The following is a 26,942-nucleotide window of genomic DNA, read 5'->3' as shown; positions in this document are numbered from 1 at the left end:
AATTTTATACACTTTAGTCCTATGAAATAAGTGATACGAAATTTGGTTAAAATTATAGACTGGTGAAGATGGCTGGAAAAACGAAGCCGAAAAATGGGATGAATGGGAAAACTAATGGATTTAATCATTTTTATCAAAACGGACATATTTCACAGGTAAAATTAAAATTTGTGCTGACGCAAGTTTTGTATTAAAATATTTGTTAAGTATGGAAATGCGCGTGTTTACAGCTGAAACATTTATACTTTATGCTACTTGCACAACCGGCAAAAGTGATAAATTATATTGATAAAATTCACAATAACTGTAAAATCTCGTTTATATTTAATGAATTTTTTTAAAATAAACTAAATTTTTTTTTCAATTAAGTTGTAAATATAAAAAAAAAACGAATGCGTGATTCGACACGCCCATTTTAATAGTGTAAACAACATTCCATGATTATCTCCCGTTGTAAATATTGCCGGTTGCCAAAACAAAGATGTTCTGTCCCTGGTTTATGAACTGCATTTACGTTGTGTAATAAGAATTTAGGCATGTTGCTATCTACAATTTTTTTGTTGCATATATATCCTTGACCTTTCTTAGATAAATAAGTCAATAAATATAACTGCATGTATTGCCTGTATTTTCATATACATTTTTTAGGATGATGAATGGAGATATATTCATGGTCCCTTTGGTATCTATATTTTCATTAAATACACACTGCAGATGTACAAATAAATAAATTTTACTTAATCAAATAACTCCATGTATGAATGTATGCTTATTCATTGTTTAACTTGTTGACCACTAATATAATTAATTTGTTTAGCCATGTCCAATCTATAGTTCAGAAAAAGATCGACCATTGAAATCAAATTCTCTTAACTGATCATGTTAATTTTCTTAGTCAAAACATAATTGAGTTAATTCAGATTACTATTTTTTAATCGATATTTTTGTAATGAAGAGGTATTTCCAGACTCAACTCATAAAATGTAGATGCATCTGGAGATGTCTCTTTTTACAAATTGAATGGTGACTGGTCAGTTAAAGCCTTGCTGCTGACATTGCTGTATTTCTAAATTGTCAGTTCTATACCAGTGACATGATTTGTCACATCCATTAAGTTTTCTGTTGAGAAATTATAGGTTCCAATTCCCTCAGGCAAAGTTGACCTTAGATGGTTTTTGCTATTCTGTTTAAGTGCCTTTTTGTCATTTAGGTCCTCAAATATTAATACATCTGTGACTTTCAAATGGATGGTTTTGAGCATTCTTTATTAGGAGGCATCAAATTTATGAAATGTTATATTTATTATGAAGAGATCATTTCAAATATAGTGGAACCTGCATTAATTATTTTCTGTAGAAAATTATGATAAAAATCATTTGTTTTTATACGCCAGTTTACGGGACGTATTATGGTATACCGTTGTCTGTCTGTCTGTCGTCAACATGTCGGACATTAACTCAAAAACACTTCTACCAATTTGTATAAAACTTTGGTGAATTGTTCATATCTATTGATGTGAGCTCCCTTTATTTTTTTTAAAAAATTTAGAGTTTACATTTCTGAGTTATGGGGTTTTATTCATTAAAAAAGGGGGGATTTTCCAGTTTTCAGACAATAACTCAAAAATGCTTTCACCAATTTGCAAGAAACTTTGGTCAATTGTTTATATCTATTGACATGAGCTCCCTTTTGATTTTTATAAATTTTAGATTTTATGTTTCTGAGTTATGAAGTTTTATTCATTAAAAAAAGGGGGGATTTTCCAGTTTTCAGACAATAACTCAAAAATGCTTTCAGCAGTTCTCATGAAACTTTGGGGAATTGTTTATATCTATTGATGTAAGCTCCCTTTCAATTTTTATAAATTTTAGATTTTACACTTCCAAGTTATGGGATTTTATTCATAAAAAAGGGGTGATTTTCTAGTTTTCGGACAATACCTTTAAAGTGCTTTGAGCAGTTTTCATTAAACTTTGGTGACTGGTTTTAAAAGATCGACCATTGAAATCAAATTCTCTTAACTCATCATGTTAATTTTCTTGGTCAAAACATAATTGGGTTAATTCAGATTACTATTTTTTAATCTATATTTTTGTAATGAAGAGGTATTTCCAGACTCAACTCATAGAATCTAGATGCAGCTGGAGATGTCTCTTTTTACAAATTGAATGGTGACTGATCAGTTAAAGCCTTGCTGCTGACATTGCTGTATTTCTAAATTGTCAGTTTTATTTTTGAGTTATTGTCTGAAATTTGACATTGAGAAGTTATTGAACTTTATTCATAAAAAATTCGTAAGGGTTCCGCGGAACCTAGTGTCTCGCCTACTTCTGCTGTATATCACAGGCTCAACAAAAATGAGGAAAAAAATTAATAAAAATATTCCTCTCTATACTATCTTTTGATTGTAAGTAGCTTCTGTCCAAGTTTGGTAAAAATCCAGGATAGTTTATGAATCTAATAAATGTTTTAAATAAAAACTTAAACTGTTATGTAATGTTAACTGGAAGAAAAACTAAGTCCATTTATAAGTAAAATACGGAAAAAATGGAAAAATATTTTAACAAAATTTCCTTTTAGATACTAGCTTTTAATCATAAACAAGCTTCTGTCCAAGTTTGGTACAAATCCAGGATAGTTTAAGAAAGTTGTTAAAATTTTAAAAACTTTAACCACAGAGTGAATGTAATGTTAACTGGCAGAAAACTAAGTCCATTTATAAGTAAAATACGGAAAAAATGGAATTTTTTTTTTACAAAATTTACTTCTGGATACTATCTTTTGATCACAAACAAGCTTCTTTTCAAGTTTGGTACAAATCCAGGATAGTTTAAGAAAGTTATTAAAATTTCAAAAACTTTAACCACAGAGTGAATGTAATGTTTCCTGGCAGAAAAACTAAGTCCACTTATAAGTAAAATACGGAAAAAATGGATTTTTTTTTTACAAAATTTACTTCTGGATACTATCTTATGATCACAAACAAGCTTCTGTCCAAGTTTGGTACAAATCCAGGATAGTTTAAGAAAGTTATTAAAATTTCAAAAACTTTAACCACAGAGTGAATGTAATGTTTCCTGGCAGAAAAACTAAGTCCATTTATAAGTAAAATACGGAAAAAATGGAATTTTTTTTTTCAAAATTTACTTTTGAATATTATCTTATGATCATAAACAAGCTTCTGTCCAAGTTTGGTAGAAATCCAGGACAGTTTAAGAAAGTTATTAAAATTTCAAAAACTTTAACCACAGAGTGAATATTTGTGGACGCCGCCAACGACGACGACGACGCCGACGGAATGTAGGATCGCTATGTCTCGCTTTTTCGACAAAAGTCGAAGGCTCGACAAAAATGTAACAGGCATATCATGCGCTCATGCACAGCTGTTTATTTTTATAAAGTCGAATCTTAGTATATGTAAGAGAATGATAATCCCTTTCTTCATGAATAAGTACGAGCGTTAGCGAGTACTTATCATAAAGTAAGGGATTATCATTCTCTTACAAACTTAGAATATTGTAAAGTGCTCAAGGCTCAAATGATCTATTCAAGAATTAGTTTCATTGTCAGTGCAATGTTTATAATTGATGCATGACTTCCTTTTTCGGCATGTCATTTATGGATAAGTTTTAGTGATGTGAGGACTTTCTTATCATTTGGGAAATATTTTTTTTTTTAAAAATGCGTTATAGATACTAGGTGACACAACAGTAGAAAGAAAAGGTAGGAATTGTATGTTTCCTGATTGTGAGTATGAATGTAAATCATGTAATATTTTAGTGAGGAATTATCCTTTTTTTATTTACAGTTTAAATCAATTAATACATTTGAGTTACAACTAAATTTTATTTCACAGCCAATAATTTGGTCCGGCTTTTTACATCAAATACTGTTTCATTATGCCAGGGAAATGTTAAAAAATAATGCCCTTAAAAGTTTTTAATATGTTAAAAATTAAATTCCTGTTTTTTTTTTCGGAATACATGTATTGGAAATAACTATTCTCCCCAACCGCTGATCAAGTAATCAAAGTTTTTGGAAAGCTAAAGATTAAGGTTATTTTTTATCTGAAAGATTTTTTTTCTTCCTTTTTTTGCATTGCTTTGGTATTGTTTAATTTTATAGTAATTTGAAGTTATTAATATTTTCATAATAGAATTCACGGTACCAAATTGTTTTGAGATTTTTGTTTGTTTCACAATTCAACTTTTAGTCAGTTTCAATCACTGTGTGATAAATCCTTTCAATCTGATAAATGTGCTTCCGGGCAGTTGTAACTCATTTATAGAAACTCTTTGTTTTGAACTGAAAATAGACCCAAATAATAGGATAATCCCTTACTAAGAACATGATTTACATTCATTCTTCACAATTAAGAGGCATCCAATTCTATAATTTCATTGGTCGAGAGTACTTTGCTATATTCTAAATTACAACTTCTCCTTATGAAAAAGATACCATTACACTTGTGGAAATGAAATTAAAATTGACCCTGGGGCCTCACAATTTTGAACAATCCACCTTTATTCTGGTAATTTAAGGTGAACTGTTATAAATGTATATATATATATATATATATATATATATATATATACATGTTGTATAATCAATGATTTCCATGTGTTGATGTTGTAATATAAACTTAAAAATTAATGAAGCATTTCAGATATAAGGTCCAAAGAAATGTAAAAAAATATAAATACAATGTAATTATATAATTAACAGCTTTACACAAGTGTTATCTCGGGAACATCGCCCCCCAAAAAAAACAACAAAAAAACAATCAAATATTCATTAATAATTAGAATAAAAGAAAACAATATTTGTGTTCAACAAATCAGGGACCCATGAAGGCATATTACATATAAACAATATAATTTTAAACATTTGCAGAACCAATAAATATTTAATCTAGACAAGAGACATATGGAATAAACAAAAACAACAATAAAATAACAACATATTTAACATGTGGATAGAAGGCATTCAATGACCATGGCAATTCTATATATGTTATACTTCATGATAGAAGGCATTCAATGACCATTGTAATTCTATCTATGGTATACTTCATGACTAATTTTAAACAATATTTAATAAATCAAACATTAAAAATAGGAAAATAATATGGATTTGTTTCTACAGTGATTTGATGCGATACATTGATGATACAATAGTAACTTATAAAATCCAATAAATATGTTCCAAGCAGTTCATGTTTAAGGATAAAACAATTTATTCTGTGGTTAAAATAAAACAAAAAATTCTTAAATATAACAATGATTATTTTTTTCACATGTACATGTAAGTGTTATTTAATGACAGTTTTCCAGCTTGAATCTCAGGGCAGAAGGGTGCTAGTTGTCTGAAAGGGCACTTTAGCGTTATAACCCAGATTTTAAGGGCACTGTTGGACAGTGTATAAATTACCTTGAATATTGCTAGGCTCATGCAGCTGGAGAACATTAGTTGTATTTAAACCATATTCAGAAATTAATGTGTTCTTGATGTTGGTTCCAGTAAGATTTTTTTTTTTATCAAATTATCATACCATGAAGCAAAGCATATCATTTTGATGTTAATCTAAACAAACTTGTACATTTGATAAGGAAAATAATCATCAGAAATTTCAATGTTTTATAACTTATACCAGTCTATAAAAATAAACAAGTAGTTTTGAAAGATGGAGTTATACATGCAAAATTATCTACATTTAAATTACTTGTTCAAACATATATTCTAATATGACGTTCTTCTTTGACTTTGGATACAAAGCCATGTTCTAATTCCAATAAAACATGGGCTGCATGTGATTGACGTCACAATTAAAATTGCAACGTATGTTTAATTTTGAACAAGGCCAGGGATCAAAATGGACATTTGTGTTGGTGTTGCTCACTAGAAAATTAAATAAAATCATTCTAAAAGTAAGTTTAAATGTATCTGTTTATTTTTTATCGTTAAACTGTTGATTTTCTATAACGTTTTTTGTTCATCAAATCAAAATGGCGGCCTTTGAGCGTGTATTATAGGTCCGCTTCGAAGTACAAAATTTCAAAATTGTCCTATTAGAATCGAAATAATTCTATCATGCCATGCTCTATGCTCATTTTTACATGGGTAGGCATTATATTTGTCAACATTTAACACCTCGCTAACGCTCGGTATTAAGATATTGACAAATATAATGCCTACCCATGTTAAAATGAGCATAGAGCATGGCATGAAAGAATTATTTCTTAAGTATATATGTTATTGAGAGTTATTTATTATCATTTGAATTGTTACAAAAAAGTATTTTTAAGTGCACATCAAAGTGCTCCTCAGTAAGGAGTTTTATAAATATAACAGGTGAGACTGTAGATGATCATATTATATTGATGCAATAATATATTGCAGAAGGTATAAACAGTTACTTTTTTGTCCATCATTGTTAAAAATAAATTTGTTGAGTGCTCCTATGTCAGGAGGATTATAAAATACAAGAAGTAAAACAGGAAGTGAATCTTGTTATGTTCAAAGTACAAATTTCTTTGATTCTTCTTTAAATTTCATAATCATTATTATTTCATTATGAGACAGAACCAGAAGCATTTCAATTGTGCTTATGAGTAAAAAAACAACACTTTTTGAATTATCATTGTCACATCATATTTAACCATTACTTCCTTTTATAAATGTTTTCTCGAAAGACAATAAATAATAAAAAAAGATCTTGCTTGATTGTATTTTTGATGTGTCTCACTCCAAATCTTTAAGATTTGTATGAGTTGATTTATTAAGTTATTGTAAAAATAAATTGATTTTGACATCTATCAATAATTTGATTAAGAAACCTTACCAAAATAAAATAAAACAATAGTGTAAAACAATTAGATACATGTACTTATAATAAAAGTTTAATCTGAATAATTCCCATATGAACTATTGACACATCCTGCTGTGATCAATTAAGATTTGAGTGTGAAAACTTGTTTATGTCTGTTCTACAAGTACATGTACATGTATAAGCAAGTATTGTTTATTTAGTATATAATTAAATCAGGACATAAAAAAATAATATTCTGTGTATGAACTTTATTGGAATAGTTTGAAAAATGGGTATTAAACTGTTTCTGAATATACTACAAAAGGTAATTTTTATAATTGTTTTAAACAGACAAAATGACATAACTAAATATAAAGAAGCAAGCTGAATATTGATAAGAAAAAAAAATCATATTTTATTTTTCTTAAAAAATATGTAGAGAGCAAATATTATCATTCTGAAAGTTTAGATGCAAATATTATTATTCTTAATAGGCACATGTAGAAGCAGATATTATAATTTTTAATATGTAGAAGCAAATATTATTGTAAAAGCTTGACAACTGAGAGTGAGAACCTACTTGTATTTGTATTTAACATTTAGTAATCTACCTTTAAAAACCAGCCTTCTGAAAGTTAATCAAATATTCACTCTCATTTTAACTAAATCATTTACAAATGTAGATAAAAATCTCATTAAGTACTGTGTTAAATGACTGAGGAGTTGTTTTCCAATGACAAGTTGATAAGTTATTGGAAAAATCATTGTTGACACAGTATACTAGAATGCCTAAGCTTTTTGACAGATTGTTTTTTAAAAGCATTTCATGCATTAATGATTGGATTTGTTTGAAGTTATTGATAATACACATTTTTGATCATTTAACTGAAACCTTTTGATAATAACAACAGCATTCTTTATTTCCAATTTATATGAACCCCCAAGGGGCATACAGAGCATACATGTAGAGAAAAAGAGAATATTGATTAGCATAGATTCGTGCAATATAGATACACAATTACAATACCTACTGCACACATATTTAGACTTTAACAGTGTCTTAGGCATATAATATACAATACAATAGTTAAAATGCAGTTAAATAAAAGGTAGCAATTTCTATGAGTACCATTGGAAATGAGTATTGCAGTAAATTACCCATGAAAGGGGGTCCCTGATATATTTGTGATCAGAGAAGATCTCCTTTTCAGGTCAGAAGGTAAAAGGATAAACCTGTTTTAATAGTAACACATATATTACTGATGGTATGAACTGAAAAGGGTAAGATTTCAAATACATGTACACATGTTTATTTATTAATACTTCCATGTTATTTGAGAAGAAAATGATTACAAATTGAAAAAAAAACCTTTTATAGCCATAATAATTAAAGCAGAGGGGTTTAAGGATTCCTGCTGTTGATCAAGTATCAAATGGTATGCACGGTTTTCACTGTGACTAAGACAAGTCCATCAGTCCTGGACTCATGAAAATCTTTCTGAACTCATCATTTTGAAAATTGGTGAGTTCAAAGATGCATCAAAATTGTAAAATGTTGTATCAACTGAGCATACACATTTGTATATCATCATTTTATAACAAGTGTTTTTAAAATAATCTAAATTTGATTTAATTTCAATGCTCTATTTCGTCATGGAGACTGAAATAATAAATTATGTAGCAGTAAAATTTCATCTTCTCACTTATGGACTCACCATGGCCAAAAATAATGAGTCCCAGCTGGAATCCCCATAAAAAATTCTTAGTGAGAACCCTGGGTATGTCTTCATCACAATAATGAAGCAAGTTTTTTCATTATGGTCATTGTAAAAGGGAATATGATACCTTTATATTTTCAGAACACATCTCCTAAGGATACATTTATAGAAACATTTGAGGAAACACCTCTATCTACAGCCATTTTAACATATCTGGGATATGCAGTTCTTGTTGTTATTGGACATATCAGAGATTTCTTGAGGAGTATTGGAATTGAAAAAATAAAGTCATGCACAGAACCCAAGCTTCAGGTACAATATATATATTTGAGGCAACATCTTCTTGCCTCTTTTATAATTTTCTGTGTTAAATATTTTTTTCTAGAAAATTTCATCAATATTTTAGCTTATATTTCTTTATTGTAGGTGTTTTTCTCATCTAAAACAATCTTTCATTTGGAGTAGTTTATATGAGCTGTCACTCTTATTTACATATTTGATATTTGAAAAAAAATCAATTATCACACATTAGTCTGCTCCTAGTATGTTTTATGCACCATTTTTTCATTATTTTGCACAAACTAGGACATGTTTGTGTTTCATGCAATTAAAATCCTAAAAATTTGACTTTTCTCTTTAGGGTTATGTTTCACTCTATCAGAGCTGGGAAAGTTTTTATACCAGGAATCTATACAGAAGAATAAGAGATTGTTGGAACAGACCAATATGCAGTGTAGCTGGTGCAGAGATGGATATGTTAGAACGTGTATCTCCTGATAATGGATGGAACTTCCAGTATGTACATAATACACCCTTCTTACAGGACACTCAAGGGGAATTAGTTAAACATCTAACTTACAGTTGGAAATCTAGTGACAAAATATTACCTCCCCTGTAAACACTGAAAACTAGATCTTCTCAATGTTTGTCCCATTTTAGCAAGGATGCTATCAATTATGAATTCACGGTAAAACGTTCTGGTAAATAGTAAAAATAGAAATAATTTGAAACAAAAACAAAACTTCCATTTAATGTTATCATTTCCCTCCTTGAGTAGCAAAAGACGAGTACAGCAGGCTATAGATGCTTGATGTAAAATTAGTTATCCACATTTATTTATGCTTCTTTGCTGCTCCCACCCAGGGACCAAGCATAAAAAAAGAGTGAGTGCAGAGATTTAATTTAGTAAAGATTGAAAAGAACTCTTGACACAATGCCTGGCAGCCATGGTAAAAAAAACAACCCAAAAATGACCTTTGATATTGTACCCTTATAAAATTTATGTTTTTAGGCAGTCATAGTATCTTTATAAGAAAACTTTTAAAAAAAATATTACAATTGGAAATCTTATTATAGATTTAAAACTTTTATCAACATTTTTTTTTCAAGTTGTCAAACTTTGTAAGACTTGCACATCTCTGCTGCATATGTATTCATTGACAAATTCTGTTAATATGTAATTACATAAAAGTAAACATAAACACAGGCAAATCCCTTAATAACAAAGGATTTGAATTTTCATGTTCTTACAAAAATTATCTTCACCAAGTAAGGAGAGAAAGTAAGAAAAAATTGTTTTAGGCAATGACCTAACTGTAATTTGATGTAGGAAAGTTTTAAACCCATTGAACTAAGTAAGAAAAACAAAAAGAAAATATTTCTCATTTGTCTTCTAACTTCTTATATTTCAGACTTACAGGAAAGAAGCAACATGTGTTAAACTTTGGATCGTATAATTATCTTGGTTTTGCTGAAAATAAAGGTCCCTGTGCAGATGCTGTAGAAAAAAGCACAATGAAGTATGGTGTTGGATGTTGTGGTAGTAGGCAAGAATTAGGTTAGTAAATTACTGAGGACAAGTTCTCTTTGAATTTAAGATTCTGTAAACCAAATGTTTTTCTGTGACTAAATGAATAAATATTCAGGAACGATATTAAACAGTGTAAATAAAAGAAATGTACAAAAAAGATCTTTCAATAATCATACAGATTTGAACATAATATTTTAATGATTTCAGGTTATTTAAAAATCCATAAACAGCTAGATGAATTGGTTGCAAAGTTTCTTGGAGTAGAAGCTGCAACCACTTTTCCTATGGGTTTTGCCACTAATTCCATGAATATGCCAAGCATTGTGGGAAAGGTAAGTTATTGCTGAAACATATCCTCTTGTGGAGTACATCATTACTGCAAGCTAATTTTCAAAATGTTGTTATTAGCAAAGTTACAATAACAGATAAAAACTTACAAAATAAAGGTAAATCCAAGAATGCCCTTTCCGATGCACAAAATTTATAAAGCGTTATTTCCTTTGACAAACTTAATGAATGAAATGAATGTTAATTAAAATTCTGTAACACATACATCAAGCAAATTAAGTATGCCGTGAATAATAAAGGATCTCTGCCATCTCAACCAATGAAAATGTATAAATGTATAGAACACAGAATTCATCACCAATAAATCAATCATCAAACTGTCTTCCATACAAAGTCAAAGTATATACTAATAGCAGGGGAAAAAAAGGATGACTTAATAGGCCAAAGAAATAATACCTAAATTTCTGTAAACATGCTGGAACAAACTAGGATAGATTGGTAGGCAAATATTTTATGATAATGATAACTTTTATAAGGTCAAAAAATTTATAAATGTGTTTCTGATCACATTCTGAAATATTGAGTGTCTGTTGGTGGACAAAAAGTTTTGATATTTCAAAAAGTTTTTAACTTGCTTCAACAGTCTGACTGACTAACAGTGCTGGTTCAAAAATGACAAATTCTTTAGGGTAGGCACTAAACATTAGAGTCTGTCAGGTTAGTGGAAACACAACTAATTTTTGTATACCTATTTGAAAGAATAGCAAATTTATGAATTATTATTATTATATAATTTCAGGGATGTCTCATATTAAGTGATGAACTGAACCATTCATCTTTGGTGCTGGGGTCAAGGTTATCAGGAGCTTCCATTAAAACATTCCGCCATAATGGTAAATATTAATTCAGCTCTCTCTTTTGTCTCGTTTAAAACTAACTGGAACCTGCATATTTTATACCTTATTTGAAAATAATTTTTTGGAAGAGTATCTTTGGTAATAATTTAGTTCTGCATATTATTTACTGTGATAACCAGGTTTTTGATTTGTTATTTGTCGCCAATTGTTTTTGTTTCATACCTTACTACATTAGATTTTTCCTGTTTTCAACAAAAGTAGTCATCTTATTTTAGAGAGCCTGTGTCGCTCACCTAGGTCTTTGTACATAATCAACATTGGCTCGTCCTGAACATGCATGAACTATTTACCACTGGACATTAAGCAACTAACAATTAAGCAATCATTAACAATGGACTCTATACAGCATTGTAGACAAGAATAGAATTCATGACAAAAATTTCTTTTTTGTTGATCTTGTATAGCTGATCATTTTTTCTGTTTAATTTCTCTCTATCTTCTGAAGTCTTTGCTTAAAACACATAAGAGGGTAAAAAAATCTTGATTTAAGGGCAATCACTCCTGTGAAGAGTGACAGTCTACTAACTATATCGGCAAAATTTGAATTGTTTGTGGATCTTGCTTTGTTGATCATTTTTGTTAGTTTAAGTTTCTATTTATCTATTATAATTCTTTTCATATAAGGCGAAATGCCCCAAAAATGGTAGAAATCGTCATTAAAGGGCAATAACTCCAATGAAGAGTTGTTGGAAAATTTCCTACATATTGTCTGAAATGTAGATCTTGTCTTGCTGATTATTTTTGCTTATTTAAGTTTCTATCTATTATAATTTTAAAGATGTACAGCAAAAACGCAAAAAAATAGTATGTCGGCCATCTTGGTTGGCAGGCTGGGTCATCAGACACATTTTTAAAACTATATACCCCAATGATGATTGTGGCCAAGTTTGGTTAAATTTGGTCCAGTAGTTTCAGAGGAGAAGATTTTTGTAAAAGTTAACGTATGCCAAGTGATGAGAAAAGCTCACTTTGCCCTTTGGGTCAGGTGAGCTAAAACGAAAACAAGAAGATTTGCATTTCATTTATAGTTTTTTTTATAGATAATCATACAATTTTTTTAATTTTAATAATAAAGTAATACATACATATTTTTGTCCAACATGATATACATGCATATAAATATCAGATGTGGATGGTAGGTCATGATGAAGCAGTTGAAATAAGCTAATAATGTTTCACAATTTAATGTACATAATATTTCAGATATGGAAGATTTAGAAAATAAACTAAAAACCGCAGTAGTCTTTGGACAGCCAAGAACCCACAGGCCATGGAAAAAAATACTAATTGTTGTAGAAGGAGTATATAGGTAGGAAAAACACCGTGTTTGATAGTACATATACTGGGAATAATATTTAGGGCTATTCCATTGAAATGTATGTGGGAGGGTAGGAAGGGACTTTCAAAATATCCCTACAACCAAGAACCATTTTTTAGATAATTTTACATAATGGTAATAGACGCATACTGAAAAAAGACCCATGACCCACATTCAATAATTAAACTTCACTTCCTACCCTCCCACATATATTTTAATGGAATAGCCCTTATAAAACATGACTTCTGACAGATGGTATTTCATTATAGTATAGTGTGCCTTATGTAATTTTTTTATTAAGATTTTGATGATTAGATGGATGAGAATTATCAAAAATGAGTATATAAGTTTGCAAATTATTAAAATTATTTAGTTATTTTAAAAATTTGGGTCATCATTTTTATTCTGGAAAATGAGACTAAATATATTAATAATAATACACAAATTAAGTAACTAATATTGTAGATATATTTGTCTTAAGAAGGTAGAGCAAGTGCTTTCCTATAATAAAAATTATAAAGAATTAATTATTGCCTAGTATTAAATCAAAGATAGTTAAAGGCTATGAATACATTTTTTTCAATGGAAAGTCCTTACATAATGCTTGATTTGCATATGTTATATCAGTAAAATCTACCATTGACTATTCTCTGGTCAAAACCAGTAATTTTTATTGGTGAAAAGAATTTGGTATGGTAAATTATTTTTTTAGAGTCGTTTAAAATGAAAATGTGACACACATACATACATAATTAATTCACATCTGTCAGGAAAATAATCTGGGATCGAATCAGTATTTTTGATGGTCATCTAACAATAATGAATTTTTTGTTTTTAGTATGGAAGGATCAATTGTTAGATTACCAGAAGTAGTGGCGTTAAAGAAGAAATACAAAGCTTATATTTACTTAGATGAGGCCCACAGTGTGGGAGCCATGGGACCACATGGCCGAGGCATAGTAGATTATTTTGGACTAGATCCTAAAGACATTGACATTATGATGGGAACGTTTACAAAAAGTTTCGGTGCTGCTGGTGGTTATATTGGAGGGTCCAAGGTATGTGTAATTAATAGTTTCATTCAATAGAAAAATAGGAAGATGTGGTATGAGTGCCAATGAGACAACTCTCCATCCAAGTAACAATTTATAAAAGTAAACCATTATAGGTCATTCAAGTTTTTATTGAAATTATTAAAAGGAACTTTATCAGAGCTGATTAATTTCACATCATTAATTGATTCTAAAATTAAATGATTTGTAATATTAAAATAATCTCCTGATAAAATTTGGATATTCAATCTCCTGATAAAGAAAAATATTACTAAAGCAGATTTGCTGTTTGTTATTGCATTAAACAATCAAAGGGAAATAACTCTAAAATAATTATTATTTTTCAGGATTTGATTAACCATTTGAAATTACAGTCTCATGCATCAATATATTCCTGTACCATGGCCCCTCCAGTAACACAACAAATTATATCATCTATGTCAATCATCATGGGAGAAGATGGTACTAATGAAGGTACGGAAATTAAAATGTGGAAAATTAATTTTTTGTTTTATTTTCCAATCCTTGGAGTGAATTGTATTTGAATATCCATGTATTTTTTCCAAATAAAACATTGTTTACACTGAATAATATAGAAAAAATGGGTTGAGTTACAGCATTACAAATACTGTATTTTTTATTACAGAAATAAACTCCTCTTCTTTGCAATTCAAACCTATCCCATTCCCTAGAAAGGCTAATATGAAGAAAACTAACAAAAATTTTAAGAAAACTATAAACCAATTTTTAACCGGATTTCGAAGGAAATATCGGTTATTAAAATGGTGATATACGGCGGGCAGCTGGGCGGTTTGGCGGCTGCCAAACAGTGTCAGCACAATTTCATGAAAACACTTTAACAAATTTTTTTCAAATTTAAATATGTTGTTTCCTGGGACTTAATGAAGGTCTCAATTAATTTTCAAGATTTTAGTATATCTCCTTTGTGAGTTATCGCCATTTTTAATATCCAAAAGTAGAATTTTTAAATATTTTACTGTTGTTATCATGATATGATTTGTCTTATCTCAAAATAAAAATTGGAAGTGACAGATTTATTTGAAAATTATCTATTTCCTAAGTGGTAATGATTATAAGCTATATCATTAGACATTTTGAAGATTATTACATTATTAATTATGTTAGAGTACTATGTTAAACAACCATAGTTCTGTTCAATTAGATATTATAAATATTTCAGCATATGATAATGATTTATTTTCATTACATGTTTGTATTAATTAGATCTTGGAAATATTTTAGCATATGATAATCATTGGAGTGACAGATTTATTTGAAAATTTTCTGTTTTCTGATAAGATCTGTAGGACTGTATATATACAGTTTGAAACTTACTAGTATTACTGTATAAATGAAGTTTGGAATTTACTGTTCATTATTAGACATTTTGTAGATAATAAGTGTCCGTTAATCATATATATTCTTACCCCTACCCCCCTTCAATTTGATTATGTGTTTTTATCTTGTAAACGGTTGAGATCTCCACTCCTAAACCATATATATTCTTGTATGGGACAATAAAACAAATCAAATGAAATATTGGGATAGTCCTCGGGTTCACAGCTACCCTCCTTTTTTTTGAAAACTTCTAAATGTGCAAGCTCCCCAACCTGAAACCATATATATTCTTGTATGTTACAAATCAAATGTTATAAAAGGTGAGTCCCCTGGGGTCACCCCCAGCATGTCTGTTTGAGAACTTGTAAACAGTCGAGATCCCCACCCCTAAACCATATATATTTTTGTATGGGACAATAAAAGAAATCAAATGAAATATAGGGGAAGTCCATTGTGGTAACCCCCCACCCCCTTCTGTTTGAGAAATTGTAAACGGTTGAGATCCCCACCCCTAAACCATATTTATTCTTGTATTTGACAATGAAACAGATCAAATAAAATTTAGAGGAAGTCCACATGGGTAAACCCCACCCCTTTCTTTTTGAAAACTTGTAAACAGTCAAGATCCCCACCCTGAAACCATTTTTCTTCTTGTATATTACAATAAAACAAATCAAATGAAATAAAAGTGGAGTCCCCTGGGGTCACCCCACCTTTTTCCTGTTTAAGAACTTGTAAACGGTTAAGATTCCTCACCCCTAAACCATATATATTCTTGTTAACTTTTCATAGCTTGTTTGAAGGTTTTATTTCATATTTCCATTCTGTAGGATTTGTCATTTGGCAAACAGGTAGAAATGTTATTCCAGTTAAGTAAAATTATTTTCTGTTTAATGTGAAATCTCATTGTTTTTCAAATTTTTTTGTGTACATGCCCCTTAAAGACCCCCTTATACAAAACTGAGAGAACAGATGTTATATTGAAAAAATAACAGATGTTAAGATCATATGAAATTAACACTTAACTTCACGTATAGTTACTGTAAACCGGGAAATTTTCGCGGCGTCTTTATTTCGCGATTGATTAACAGTCTAAATTCTTGCGTTTTGAATTCGCGATTTCCCTGTGACCTATATAAATATTTTCATAAATAATTTAGAAAGTGAACAGCTTTACATGTATCGTAAATAAAGTGATAAAATCAATCAGAAATCTTTTGTTTTTGGTTCATTAATGTCAAAGGAAATTAAACTGAGTTGTGTCATGTTTGCTTGTAAAAACACATAAACAATAACAGAAAAGAAGACCTAATTAAGAGTGAATAAAAATAAAATGCTGTCAGGACTTATGCTAATTAATCGGTCTTTTGATCTGATTAATCTTTGTAGAAGATTCAACGTGGTAGTTCTTTTAAAACTGATTGACTGGTGTCATTAACATATTTGTAACAAGTGTTTACACACGTGTGTTTACATAACAATATCCGTAATGTCCGCTTGCTTGAGATGTCTTTCATTTTAATAAGATTAACTTGAGTTAAACGTCATGATTTCTAACATTGCTTTTCATTTACAGTTATGATATGAGGTATAGATATGTCGTCTGTACAATCAGTGATATACAGTGGTCCTCTACATAGAATCATGTGCATAACAGTGTAGCCAAGACCATTGATTGGCGCGCAAAAATATCCCATTGACTGGGTCAGATTAGGTGAATGTTCGTCTGTAACGCCCAAAACTCACGACGTATTTATTATAGACATTTAAACTGTGAGGTCACCAAAGGGTCTCAACGCCTAAATAAAATAATTCGAAAAACTAATCAGGAATAACCTTTGTGTTTTGATTTATATTGAATACTTACACTGAACTGCGGTCAAGCTTAGCGAAAGGTCGTGCAACATAATCAGTCAAACAAACTTTATTAGATTAACTCGTTAAGGAACGATCGTTTTCATTGATCAATTCAAACCTTTGACCTCACACCTGCGAAAATAGAACACGCGTACTATAAAGCTGAATGGACTGATCAGTATTCACGTAGCCGGTCAAGGTCGTTAAAAACTTCCATCGTCGTATTCCCGAACATGATTGTGTTCTTGATTATCGCATGGCAATTCTAGCTTTTATACATGTGCATGTAAAATTTTAAACTTTAATCTTAACAGTCACGTCGAAATATTTAATTCAACAGTCTCCTCTCAATTGGTCCTGGATTAAGGGAGCTACCATTTTATTTTGATTGGAGGTGAAGGACTTGGATGAAACATTTTGTCCTTCATTTTTTTTAGTTGTTATCTCTGTCCTGTCTTTCTATTTTTCAGTCTGTTAGGTCCTGACTATATTTATTCGTTTATCCTGATATTTTACATAAATCGTCATCCTGCCTTTTTTTTTGTCAAGTTGCTCACCCTGCCTTATCTTTTATTCAATGGACTTGATGAATTAACGTTGTACTTGAAATGAAACCGTACTTAACTACAAAAATAACCAAATTACATACTAAAGATATTGCTCGATTTTTATAGTAAATGGGTTTGTGTTATAAACTGTCATGTTCATTATTCATATTCTTTCATAAGTTTTAGGATAGTGTGATTTTTTTTCTGATTTAGTTTACTTGATTTTGAAAAAAAAAATCCCGAAATTCTAAGTAAATTCAGAACATGTAACCAGCCATGCTTTGTTTAGAGAAAAAATGGAGATGGCAAACCATGGCACAGTGGAAGGAAATGTACTTTATAAACTCCAGCGATATACTTTCTTAATTTATAATTAACTGTTTTGCTATCCTCGGTTGAAAATTATATATTGTAAATATTTAAATAGTTGCATAGAAAACAATCAGTTTTAAACAGTGTGGTTATTCACTAAATGTATTGATAAAAGGTGACTCCATTTTTGTACATACTTTTACAGTAGTCATCCTTAATTTCTTAATATTTCGTTTATAAGTTTATCATACATGTATGATTTTGTATTTCATTTTAATACGCACGCATGCCACACGTTACTTTGGCGGATTGTTCAACAATGTTATGCAAAGCTCTATTCTTACGGTATGAAATTAAAGGATAAATTTTCAACCAATCAAAATCGAAAACAGTACATTTATATAGTTCCTTATAAACTACGACATTTCTCACAAGTATTTATTTATTTTTTAGTTCCACACATGCAAAAATAAAATCTTCGCCGATGAAACATTTCAAACCTTTTTACACCAACATGCCTTCACTGAATTCATTTGAATTTCGTGGTGACCATGATAGTACATTGCATAGAATATCTACATTCACGTGCACACATGGTACGATCTTTCGGGGACAATTTGCTCGTTTATGACACGTCATTTCTGAAGAACAAACGCTTAGCTTCTTTATTTTCGTTTTATAGCATGAAAACAATAAAAGAGGAATGTGCAACCCATCATAAATTTGAAATGGATCAGTAGTATGAGATCCATATTATAAGTAACTACGACATTGTCTGGATAATAACCTAGCGTCAATATGAAAGAAATTAAAGTGGTTCATACATTCATCCGTATAAAAGCGGCACATGTATTTTATTTTATCCTTATATTTTTCATAGTGCGGTACAAGTGCTGCATGCATAAAGAATATTACTTAACACAAATTATTAGTATAATATTTCGACCCCACTATTTGAAATTCACAAAATACTTATTTAATTATTTCGACCAAAAATCATTGTTTTTTACGTTCGTAGTAACGTAGTACATTCCATTGTCGGTCACCTGTGTCAATTCACGTGCACACAACAATTGTTGTTGTATTTAAATCTTTCGGCCAATGAAGTGAGACGTTACAAGTTGTTTGTTTGTGATACGCCAGAATGTTATCAATGAATTATCAATCGCTAAACTTGACTGCATTTCAGTGTAAACGTTCTTTACTTGTGTTTTCGTTATGTTTTGATAATCAATTTTTATGACATCGCACGTTCTTTCAACAAAAAAAAAAGGATTTAACTGGCTTTAAAAGTTACAATGCATGTGTTGATTATTATCTTTTTTTTCGGACGTCAAAGCGGTTGCATGTCCAATTATGTCATCTTTTAACTTTTATCTGGTCAAAATTTTATTTTAGAACGAATGCATGATCAACTTTAAAAAGTGTGCGTACACAAAACATATAGACAAAATATACTTCTGTCCTGTCTTTTTCGTACTTGCAAGTTATTAGACAATAAAAAGGCTATTTGGATCAAGCCTTGTGGAATTTGCATTTACGTTTTTGAATAGGTAAAATGTATAGTTTGGTGAACTTTTCTGCTAACTACTATACTTGTGAAAAACCCTTGGCAACAGAAACATTTTCAGCTTTTTTTTTAATCGACCCAATTTACATAGTAATGGACGACTTCTTACATTTTATGATCGCAAATAAAATATGTATATAATATACTGTGCACTGTAGTTCGTATATATACTGAAACCCTTTGGCAACCCCACAGTTTAAATGTTTATAATAAATACGTCGTGAGTTGTGGGCGTTACAGACGAACGTTCACCTAATCTGACCCAGTCAATGGGATATTTTAGCGCGCCAATCAATGGTCTCGCCTACACTGTTTTGCACATGGTTCTATCTTATCATATGGGTACATGTATGGTCATTATCTTATGAATAAAGTTCCCTTGAAATTTTCGCTGTCGTTTTATTTTCACGTTTCTCTTCTTATCGCGAAAATAGCGAAAATAAAACTGCTGAGAAAATTTCCCTGTTTACAGTAAATGTTATTTTTAGGAACACTTCTGAAGTCAGAATTGAATATTTTTGAGACCTTTATGTAAATAGAAATTAAAGAAAGGAATTTAACTGATTTTTTTTTAGACTTTTATTATGCAAAAGATTTTTTTAGTTTTACTATATAATTGAAAATATTTATGTCTGGAAATATGTTAAAGAATGCTAATGTGCTGTTGTTACATTTTAGGTCAAAAAAGAGTACAACAACTGAAGTGGAATACCCGATATTTTAGACGAAGGTTACATGATATGGGTTTTATTATCTACGGAAACAAAGATTCACCAGTCATTCCATTGTTAATATTCATGCCTTCTAAGATAGCGTAAGTATTACACAGACATTATTTATCAGTTTACATACAGTCAAGTCTGGTATTAATTACACAAGAAGTCTGTGCATTTCTGTGACATAACATTAATGATTAGAATTATGGGACGAAACAAAATTACCGTTCAGCATTGTGATAAGCTGAGATGGTAATGAGGTATGTCTCTATCCTCCTTTATAAAAATAAAAAGATGTGGTATGAATTGTAATGAGATTACATTCAACCAAAGACGAAAGTATGAGAATGTAAATTAAAGGTCAACATACATTCTTCAACAATGAGCAAAAGACATTTGTATAATAACATAAACTTGTTTTATACCTTCTATGAAAGAAAGATGATAATAGCCTGAATTAAAATTTCAAGGTTTATTGTAATGTTGACACATTCAGCAATATTTTCATGAGATGCACTTTTTTATGAAAGACTATGAATTAAGAACACAATATAAAAAAAATCACTCCTGTTTGTTTGTCACTCTTGAAGATATTGATTTGATAATTAGTATAAAGTTTTATCATGACAAGTTACAGATCAAGTTGGAATTTTGTTCCAGTCTGATAATTTTGTGCAGAGTTATGGTCTTTGGACATAGAAAATTCACTTAAATAATCAGTTTTCAACAGTTTTTTTTATCATGCTTGAAGATTTTGACTTGATATTTTTATGTAGTTTACACCATGACAAGTTATAGATCAAGTTAGAATTTCGTTCCATTACAATGAATTTGTAACCGGTAGGGGACTATGTATTGCTATGCAATACTCACAGAATGCTTGTTATTCTCAAAATCAGCTTTATAACGATTTATAGATATACAGCAATAATTTAATACTATTAAGAACTTGTAGTATATGTACTGTATAAATGATTATATATTTCAGTGTGTTAAGTAGAGAATTTTTAAAGGGGACTTGGTATGACAGTTTTTCTTTATAGTAATCTGATTATATATTTCAGTGCATTAGGCAGAGAATGTTTGAAAAGAGGACTTGGTATTGTAGTCGTAGGTTTCCCAGCAACACCAATCATAGAATCTCGTGCAAGGTTTTGTCTGTCGGCTGCTCATAATAAAGAAATGCTAGACAAGGTAAGTTTTCATACACTAACCTTCACGTAACTATGGAGATTTGTGGTGATCATTTTGTCATAAGTCATGTGTACTATATCCACAGTTAATCATAAATCATTTTTTATGAAACTTTCAGAAAATTATCAGCATCTACTAAATAGCATTGCACATTTTCTATTGAAGTTTTTATCAAATTGATATGTGGAGGTTATTCAAAACATGGTCTTTACCATATCTTAAAAAAAAAAGGTGCAGTTGAAAATGTTAAATTAAAGTATAATACATGTATCACAAACAGAATATAATTAATATGTATACATATACTCCAAGTATTCCTGTCCAACTTGAAAATGTGAAGAAGAAAAAAATGTATTAAAAATAATGCATGCATGTGATTTCCTTGTTTCAGGCACTTGAAGTGATCAATGAAGTTGGAGATATGCTATCATTGAAATATTCCAGAACAATTCCACCAAGTTTTAGTGAGAAAGATGTAGAGTTATTACTGGTATGTATTTCAGATCGTCAAAGTAATATGATTAATTACAGCAACTGAATATTTAGAAATGGTTTTGTTTTCAATAGAAATACACTTCTTGCATAAATTTTACGATAATATCACATTAAGGTTTTCTTTTTGAAAAAAAAGTCAGGTAAATAAATATTTTTTTTTGCATTCAGCCTTATCAGTCATGACTTTTTCAGCGATTTATTTTCACGATTTTCTAATTTTCTTAATGTATTGATATAAGGGAAGGACCAAGTTTTACATATTTGTGACGATTGATATTCGCGTTATTTTTATTCTTGCAAAAATTGTGAAAATAAATCCCTTGCAAAATCAAGTGGGGTTTACAGTATGTGATCTTGTTTGGTATGTGAATGGAAGTTCCTTGCACATCTTATGTAAATCATAACTGCAAACAAAGTTAGACAACTCTTATTAATTTAATTCCTGCTAACTGCACCAGCATTGATTTAATGTGGAAAACAACATTTTGGTTTCTTGATTTCCTGTCAGATGTTGTACAAATGTTATTTTTAGTTTCTAATCTGTGATATAGTACAGATTTAAAGATGAATTAGTAGAGATAAAATAATTTGTGTCTATTAAGTTTATTTCATCTAATACATTTTTATTTTCTCTTTAGTCTGTAATACTCCGGAGAATTTAACTGATTAACATTTTTGGGTCAAATGGCAGTTTTTAAACTAAATGAAATATTGATTGCTGATAGAAAATCCTTAACATTACAAGATATGATTTGTCCTGTGAATTTATAGTTCATACATGCTACTTTTACAATTCTTAAAATACTGAATAAAAAATTTACTATATCCTGAATAATTCCTACATTTAATGATTAATACTTTTCATTTTTTTGCAGTGATTGTTTTGAAGACGTGTAAACAACACAGCAGTAATGGCCTATCAGATGCATTGCCATGACAAACCACAGTTCATGTTTATGACAGATTCTATATCAACAGTGTTTAAATTACAGTGAAAAACTGTTCCTAGAATCTATATAGAGACAACACCAATGTCAACCAATCAGAATCTCGAGAAATTGTGAATTGAGTGGAAAGTCAATCTGACAATGTGTTTAAGTCTGAATCATGGAAAATTAGTGTAGATTGAGTGGAAAATGATCATAGTCAATTAGACAATGTGTTATAGTCTGTATCATGGAAAATAAGTATGGATTGAGTGAATCATAGTTATTGGATATTATGTAGTATATCACTTCACAATATTCTTCTCAATATCAGGGCTAAGCTTCTGTTAAATCCTTTAGCAAAATATTAGTTTAGTTTTTTAATGGGAACAGCTTAGCATAAAGAGTATGTCTTTTGAACCACGGCTGTGAAGTTAGTGTAAACTGATATAATGGATAAGTTTAACCTTGATTATGTTCTTGTTTCAAAATCTTTATTTTTTGGAAAGTTTTGTAGAGTAAGCTGCATTATCCTATGTAAAAATTATATATAAGTTTTTTAGTGAATCTGAAAGTCTCAGATTTATATTGTTTTTGCTAGTTACTATTTGTTGTTACGTGGACCAAGTAGCACTTGACATGCTCAGATATAAATCTAAAGGTCTTCTGATTTCACTTCACATTTAAGTCTGGAACTAACCATTTCACTGGACAAAACCAAATTTTACTTCTTTCCTATAGTTGATAGAATTTGGAATGACAGAATCCAGTTGACTGTGTTGTATGTCAGTGTTGTTAATCATACAAGATGCAAATATATATGTATCTGTTGTCTTTCAGGAATTGTTGTCCAATTTTAATTTTATAATTGTGTACTTAACATTTGAACTATCATGACTATCAAAATAATCTGATTTAATTGTTCAAAGCACAGAATTTTTACACCTGAATGCTAGTATTATTCATCTATCATTTATTGTTAAAATTATCATCTGAACTTTCCACATTTTTCCTTCAAAACTGTTGGAAGTTACTTAGATTTCATCATGCCCTAAGTTGGAAATCATGTTCCCACTGTTTTTGAAATTTAAACATTTTAAAAGCATTTCACCATGTTTTTTTTACTCAAACAATTTAAAAAGCATTTGCAGTGTTTACAAACCAGAAAGATCTAAAGCATTTTAGCATTTTCTCACAGTTTTCTTTCCTTAACAAATATTTAAGATCTGTCACATAGGAGACACTATTTTTTAGCACAAATCCCCCCATAATATAAAATTTTCATTTTACTGATAATTCTTATAAAATTCTTAGGTTAATGGAACCACCAACAATGAATTAATTTCAGTACCTCCCTTCCCTCTCCCAGATCAATTTTAAAACATCCCTTAGACATGTTAGATAAAAAGAAATCACTCAATGATATCATTGCACTTGCGTTCATAGATTTTCTTTAAAATTGAATGCTGCAGCTGTATATCATTGTGTTTCATCAGGTTCAACTTCATTCAATGTTTTTAGTGCTATATTTTTACAATATTTATATATTTGATATTTACATTATATTTATATGCTATCATGCTTAATTTTATTTATGTGCCAGAAGTGTCTTTTTCTGATCTGTCACAGCTTAAGAATTCCTTTTGTGTGAGACATATCATCCAGCCTCTTTTGGGGATACATGGGGGTTTCAGCCTTATTTTTAGCTAATTGCTCCTGCAAACTGGAAGAGATATGAGATATTTGTGTTAGGCAAGCAAAAAATAGTTGTCTTTCCTGCCTCTTGACCTACCCTAACATTTATTGAGATTTTTCATTAAGCATTGATAAGATCAAGACATTTAAAGTTAAGTACCATTGAAATCCAGAACATTTCCCTGTAGTCAAAATGTTCTGAAAAATAGAATTATTTAACATTTTTGTATTTACCTTCTCTGATTTTCTGCCAGGAGGCAGGAAACAAATATATATTATTTGGCCTTATTTGTAGAAGTTGACTATATATTTTTGAAGATATCTTCTGGAAAAATGTCCATTTAGAAGACAACATTGTTTTTCAGTTCTGCTAAAATTCAAATTGATAAGTATATTTCTGTTTATTAAGTTATACATGTAATATGTATAAGCTTATTGTTTTGATGGATAGATTAGTCCCAGTATTAAAGATAAGCAGAGTTATCTTTCAGTTTTTTTCGATAGAGAAAAGTAACTTGTAGAAAGCATTTTGTTTTTATTCAAATCCAGTGAAAATTTGAACTGATACACACATTGAGTTTCTAAATGTTAACTTTATAAGGTGGTAGTGCCATTTAATGATAGCAAAGTTATAGTGGATGTGTTGGATTCCTTTCGAAAAGTAAAGTTCTCATGTAAGCCGCCATATTTATTTTTTTTTTGATACGGCTTGATTTTTTAAATTTATTTGACATTTCTTAAAGTAAATCTCTATCCAGATATCTAAGCTGACTGAGTAAATTTACTTTTGAAATGAGTATAACTGCTGATTTCAATGATTACATGTAAATTGAACAAATTATTATTAAAGGAAGAAATCCTTTTTTTTTTAAATGCATTTATCATTTTCTTCTCTTGAAGTTAAAAAGATTACAAGTAATTCTATGTCATTTTTATATGTAGTTTTTGTTTTTCTTCTATTTGTGTATTAGGTTCTTTTTTTTTAATTTTCCAACCATTAGTATTTTGTATTTTTTATACATAGTATTTGATATTTAACGTGCCATTTATTTGCCATTTTCATACATCATTTAATTTATTTTTCATTTCTCTAATATCAAAAAATGCTTGATATGTGTGATTATGAAATGACAGAAAGATTATTTATTTACTTTGCTTTTTTAAAATACCATTTATACTGACAATCAGAAGCATTCATGTGTTACCCAATTTTCTGACAGATGGGGAATTCTATTCATATTGAGACAAGCTTTTTATTAAGCTGATATTTGTTGAAAACAAAACTGCTTTAGTTGAACCTTAGGTGAATCTTGGATGAAGTCACTTGTTTCTTGAGTAATTTAGAAAACAATTCAAAAAAAATTTAAAAAGCTTCTTTTAGTATGAATAGAATTTACCACTTGCAGCACAAGGAAACTGATTAACAAAAGATTGATAATTGGGGTGATCAGTTTCTTTTGAGAAATAGACATTGTTTAAATTATTATATTGTATGGGAGACATGTTTAAACTAATACATTGTATGTGAGACATTGTTAACTACATTGTGTGGGAGACTTTGTTTAAACTAATACATTGTATGTGAGACATTGTTTAAACAAATACATTGTATGTGAGACATTGTTAAATACATTGTGTGGGAGACATTGTTTAAACTAGTACATTGTATTTGAGACATTGTTTAAACTAGTACATTGTGTGGGAGACATTGTTTAAATTAGTACATTGTATGTGAGACATTGTTTAAACCAAGGAATTGCAATTCCTTGTTTAAACTTAAAAATTTGTCTGTTTATCTGTTAAATATAGAATTATTAGGGTACATATTAAAGTTAAAGCCTGTAAATGGTTGTGATTGATAAATTACTGTGATTTCAGACAGGGTAAAATTTGGTATAGGATTAACTTACTCATGGTAGATGTATACCACTCATAACATCCTGAATTTGCTTTGTGCTGTTCATTTCTACAATATTATATAAACACAACTGACACCACAGCAGGTCTTTTTCATATGCAAATATTCCAGTTTCAGAATTTAAAGGATTATGGGCTTTTTCTTTATTCCTACACCAAATTCAATTCAAATTTACACCATTAGTTGACAGTCCATTGTTTACGGTATTTTCAACCAATCAAAATGTTTTTGTATACAAGAACCTTTTAAGTTTTTTTGAAAAAATACCCAGAATGCTTCAGATTCTGAAACATCCAATCACAATCACTGAATATCAAGTATGTTTTTAAATCATCCAATCACATTCACTGAGTATGTTTCAAAATGGAGAAGAGCTGTAGTACACAGACAACATTATTCATCTTGCATTATAATTTCATTAATATATTAATTATCCATATT

The 26,942-nt window shown here is 29.8% G+C and overlaps 1 protein-coding gene across 1 annotated transcript; it reads left to right on the top strand.

Annotated features, from left to right (window-relative positions):
- The first annotated feature begins 30 nt into the window (after positions 1–30).
- LOC127739225 (serine palmitoyltransferase 2-like) lies at positions 31–26,732 on the top strand. The gene is made up of 13 exons (XM_052250840.1): positions 31–155; positions 8,668–8,838; positions 9,167–9,321; positions 10,218–10,363; positions 10,544–10,668; positions 11,424–11,517; positions 12,745–12,850; positions 13,698–13,917; positions 14,259–14,385; positions 20,236–20,371; positions 21,338–21,467; positions 21,859–21,957; positions 22,838–26,732. Exons 1-13 carry the CDS (start codon positions 69–71, stop codon positions 22,838–22,840), a joined length of 1,599 nt encoding a protein of 532 aa, XP_052106800.1. The 5' UTR covers positions 31–68; the 3' UTR covers positions 22,841–26,732.
- Positions 26,733–26,942: the final 210 nt, after the last annotated feature.

This window comes from Mytilus californianus, unplaced genomic scaffold, assembly GCF_021869535.1.
Source record: "Mytilus californianus isolate M0D057914Y unplaced genomic scaffold, xbMytCali1.0.p SCAF_4, whole genome shotgun sequence".
NCBI lineage: Eukaryota > Metazoa > Mollusca > Bivalvia > Mytilida > Mytilidae > Mytilus > Mytilus californianus.
This window is presented reverse-complemented; position numbering and strand designations above follow the sequence as displayed.

Coding starts and splice junctions, on each gene's coding strand:
- LOC127739225 (XM_052250840.1), top strand. CDS start 69: ATGGCTGGAAAAACGAAGCCGAAAAATGGGATGAATGGGAAAACTAAT. Junction 9,322..10,217: donor GATAATGGATGGAACTTCCA/GTATGTACATAA, acceptor CTTATATTTCAG/ACTTACAGGAAAGAAGCAAC. Junction 10,364..10,543: donor TGGTAGTAGGCAAGAATTAG/GTTAGTAAATTA, acceptor TAATGATTTCAG/GTTATTTAAAAATCCATAAA.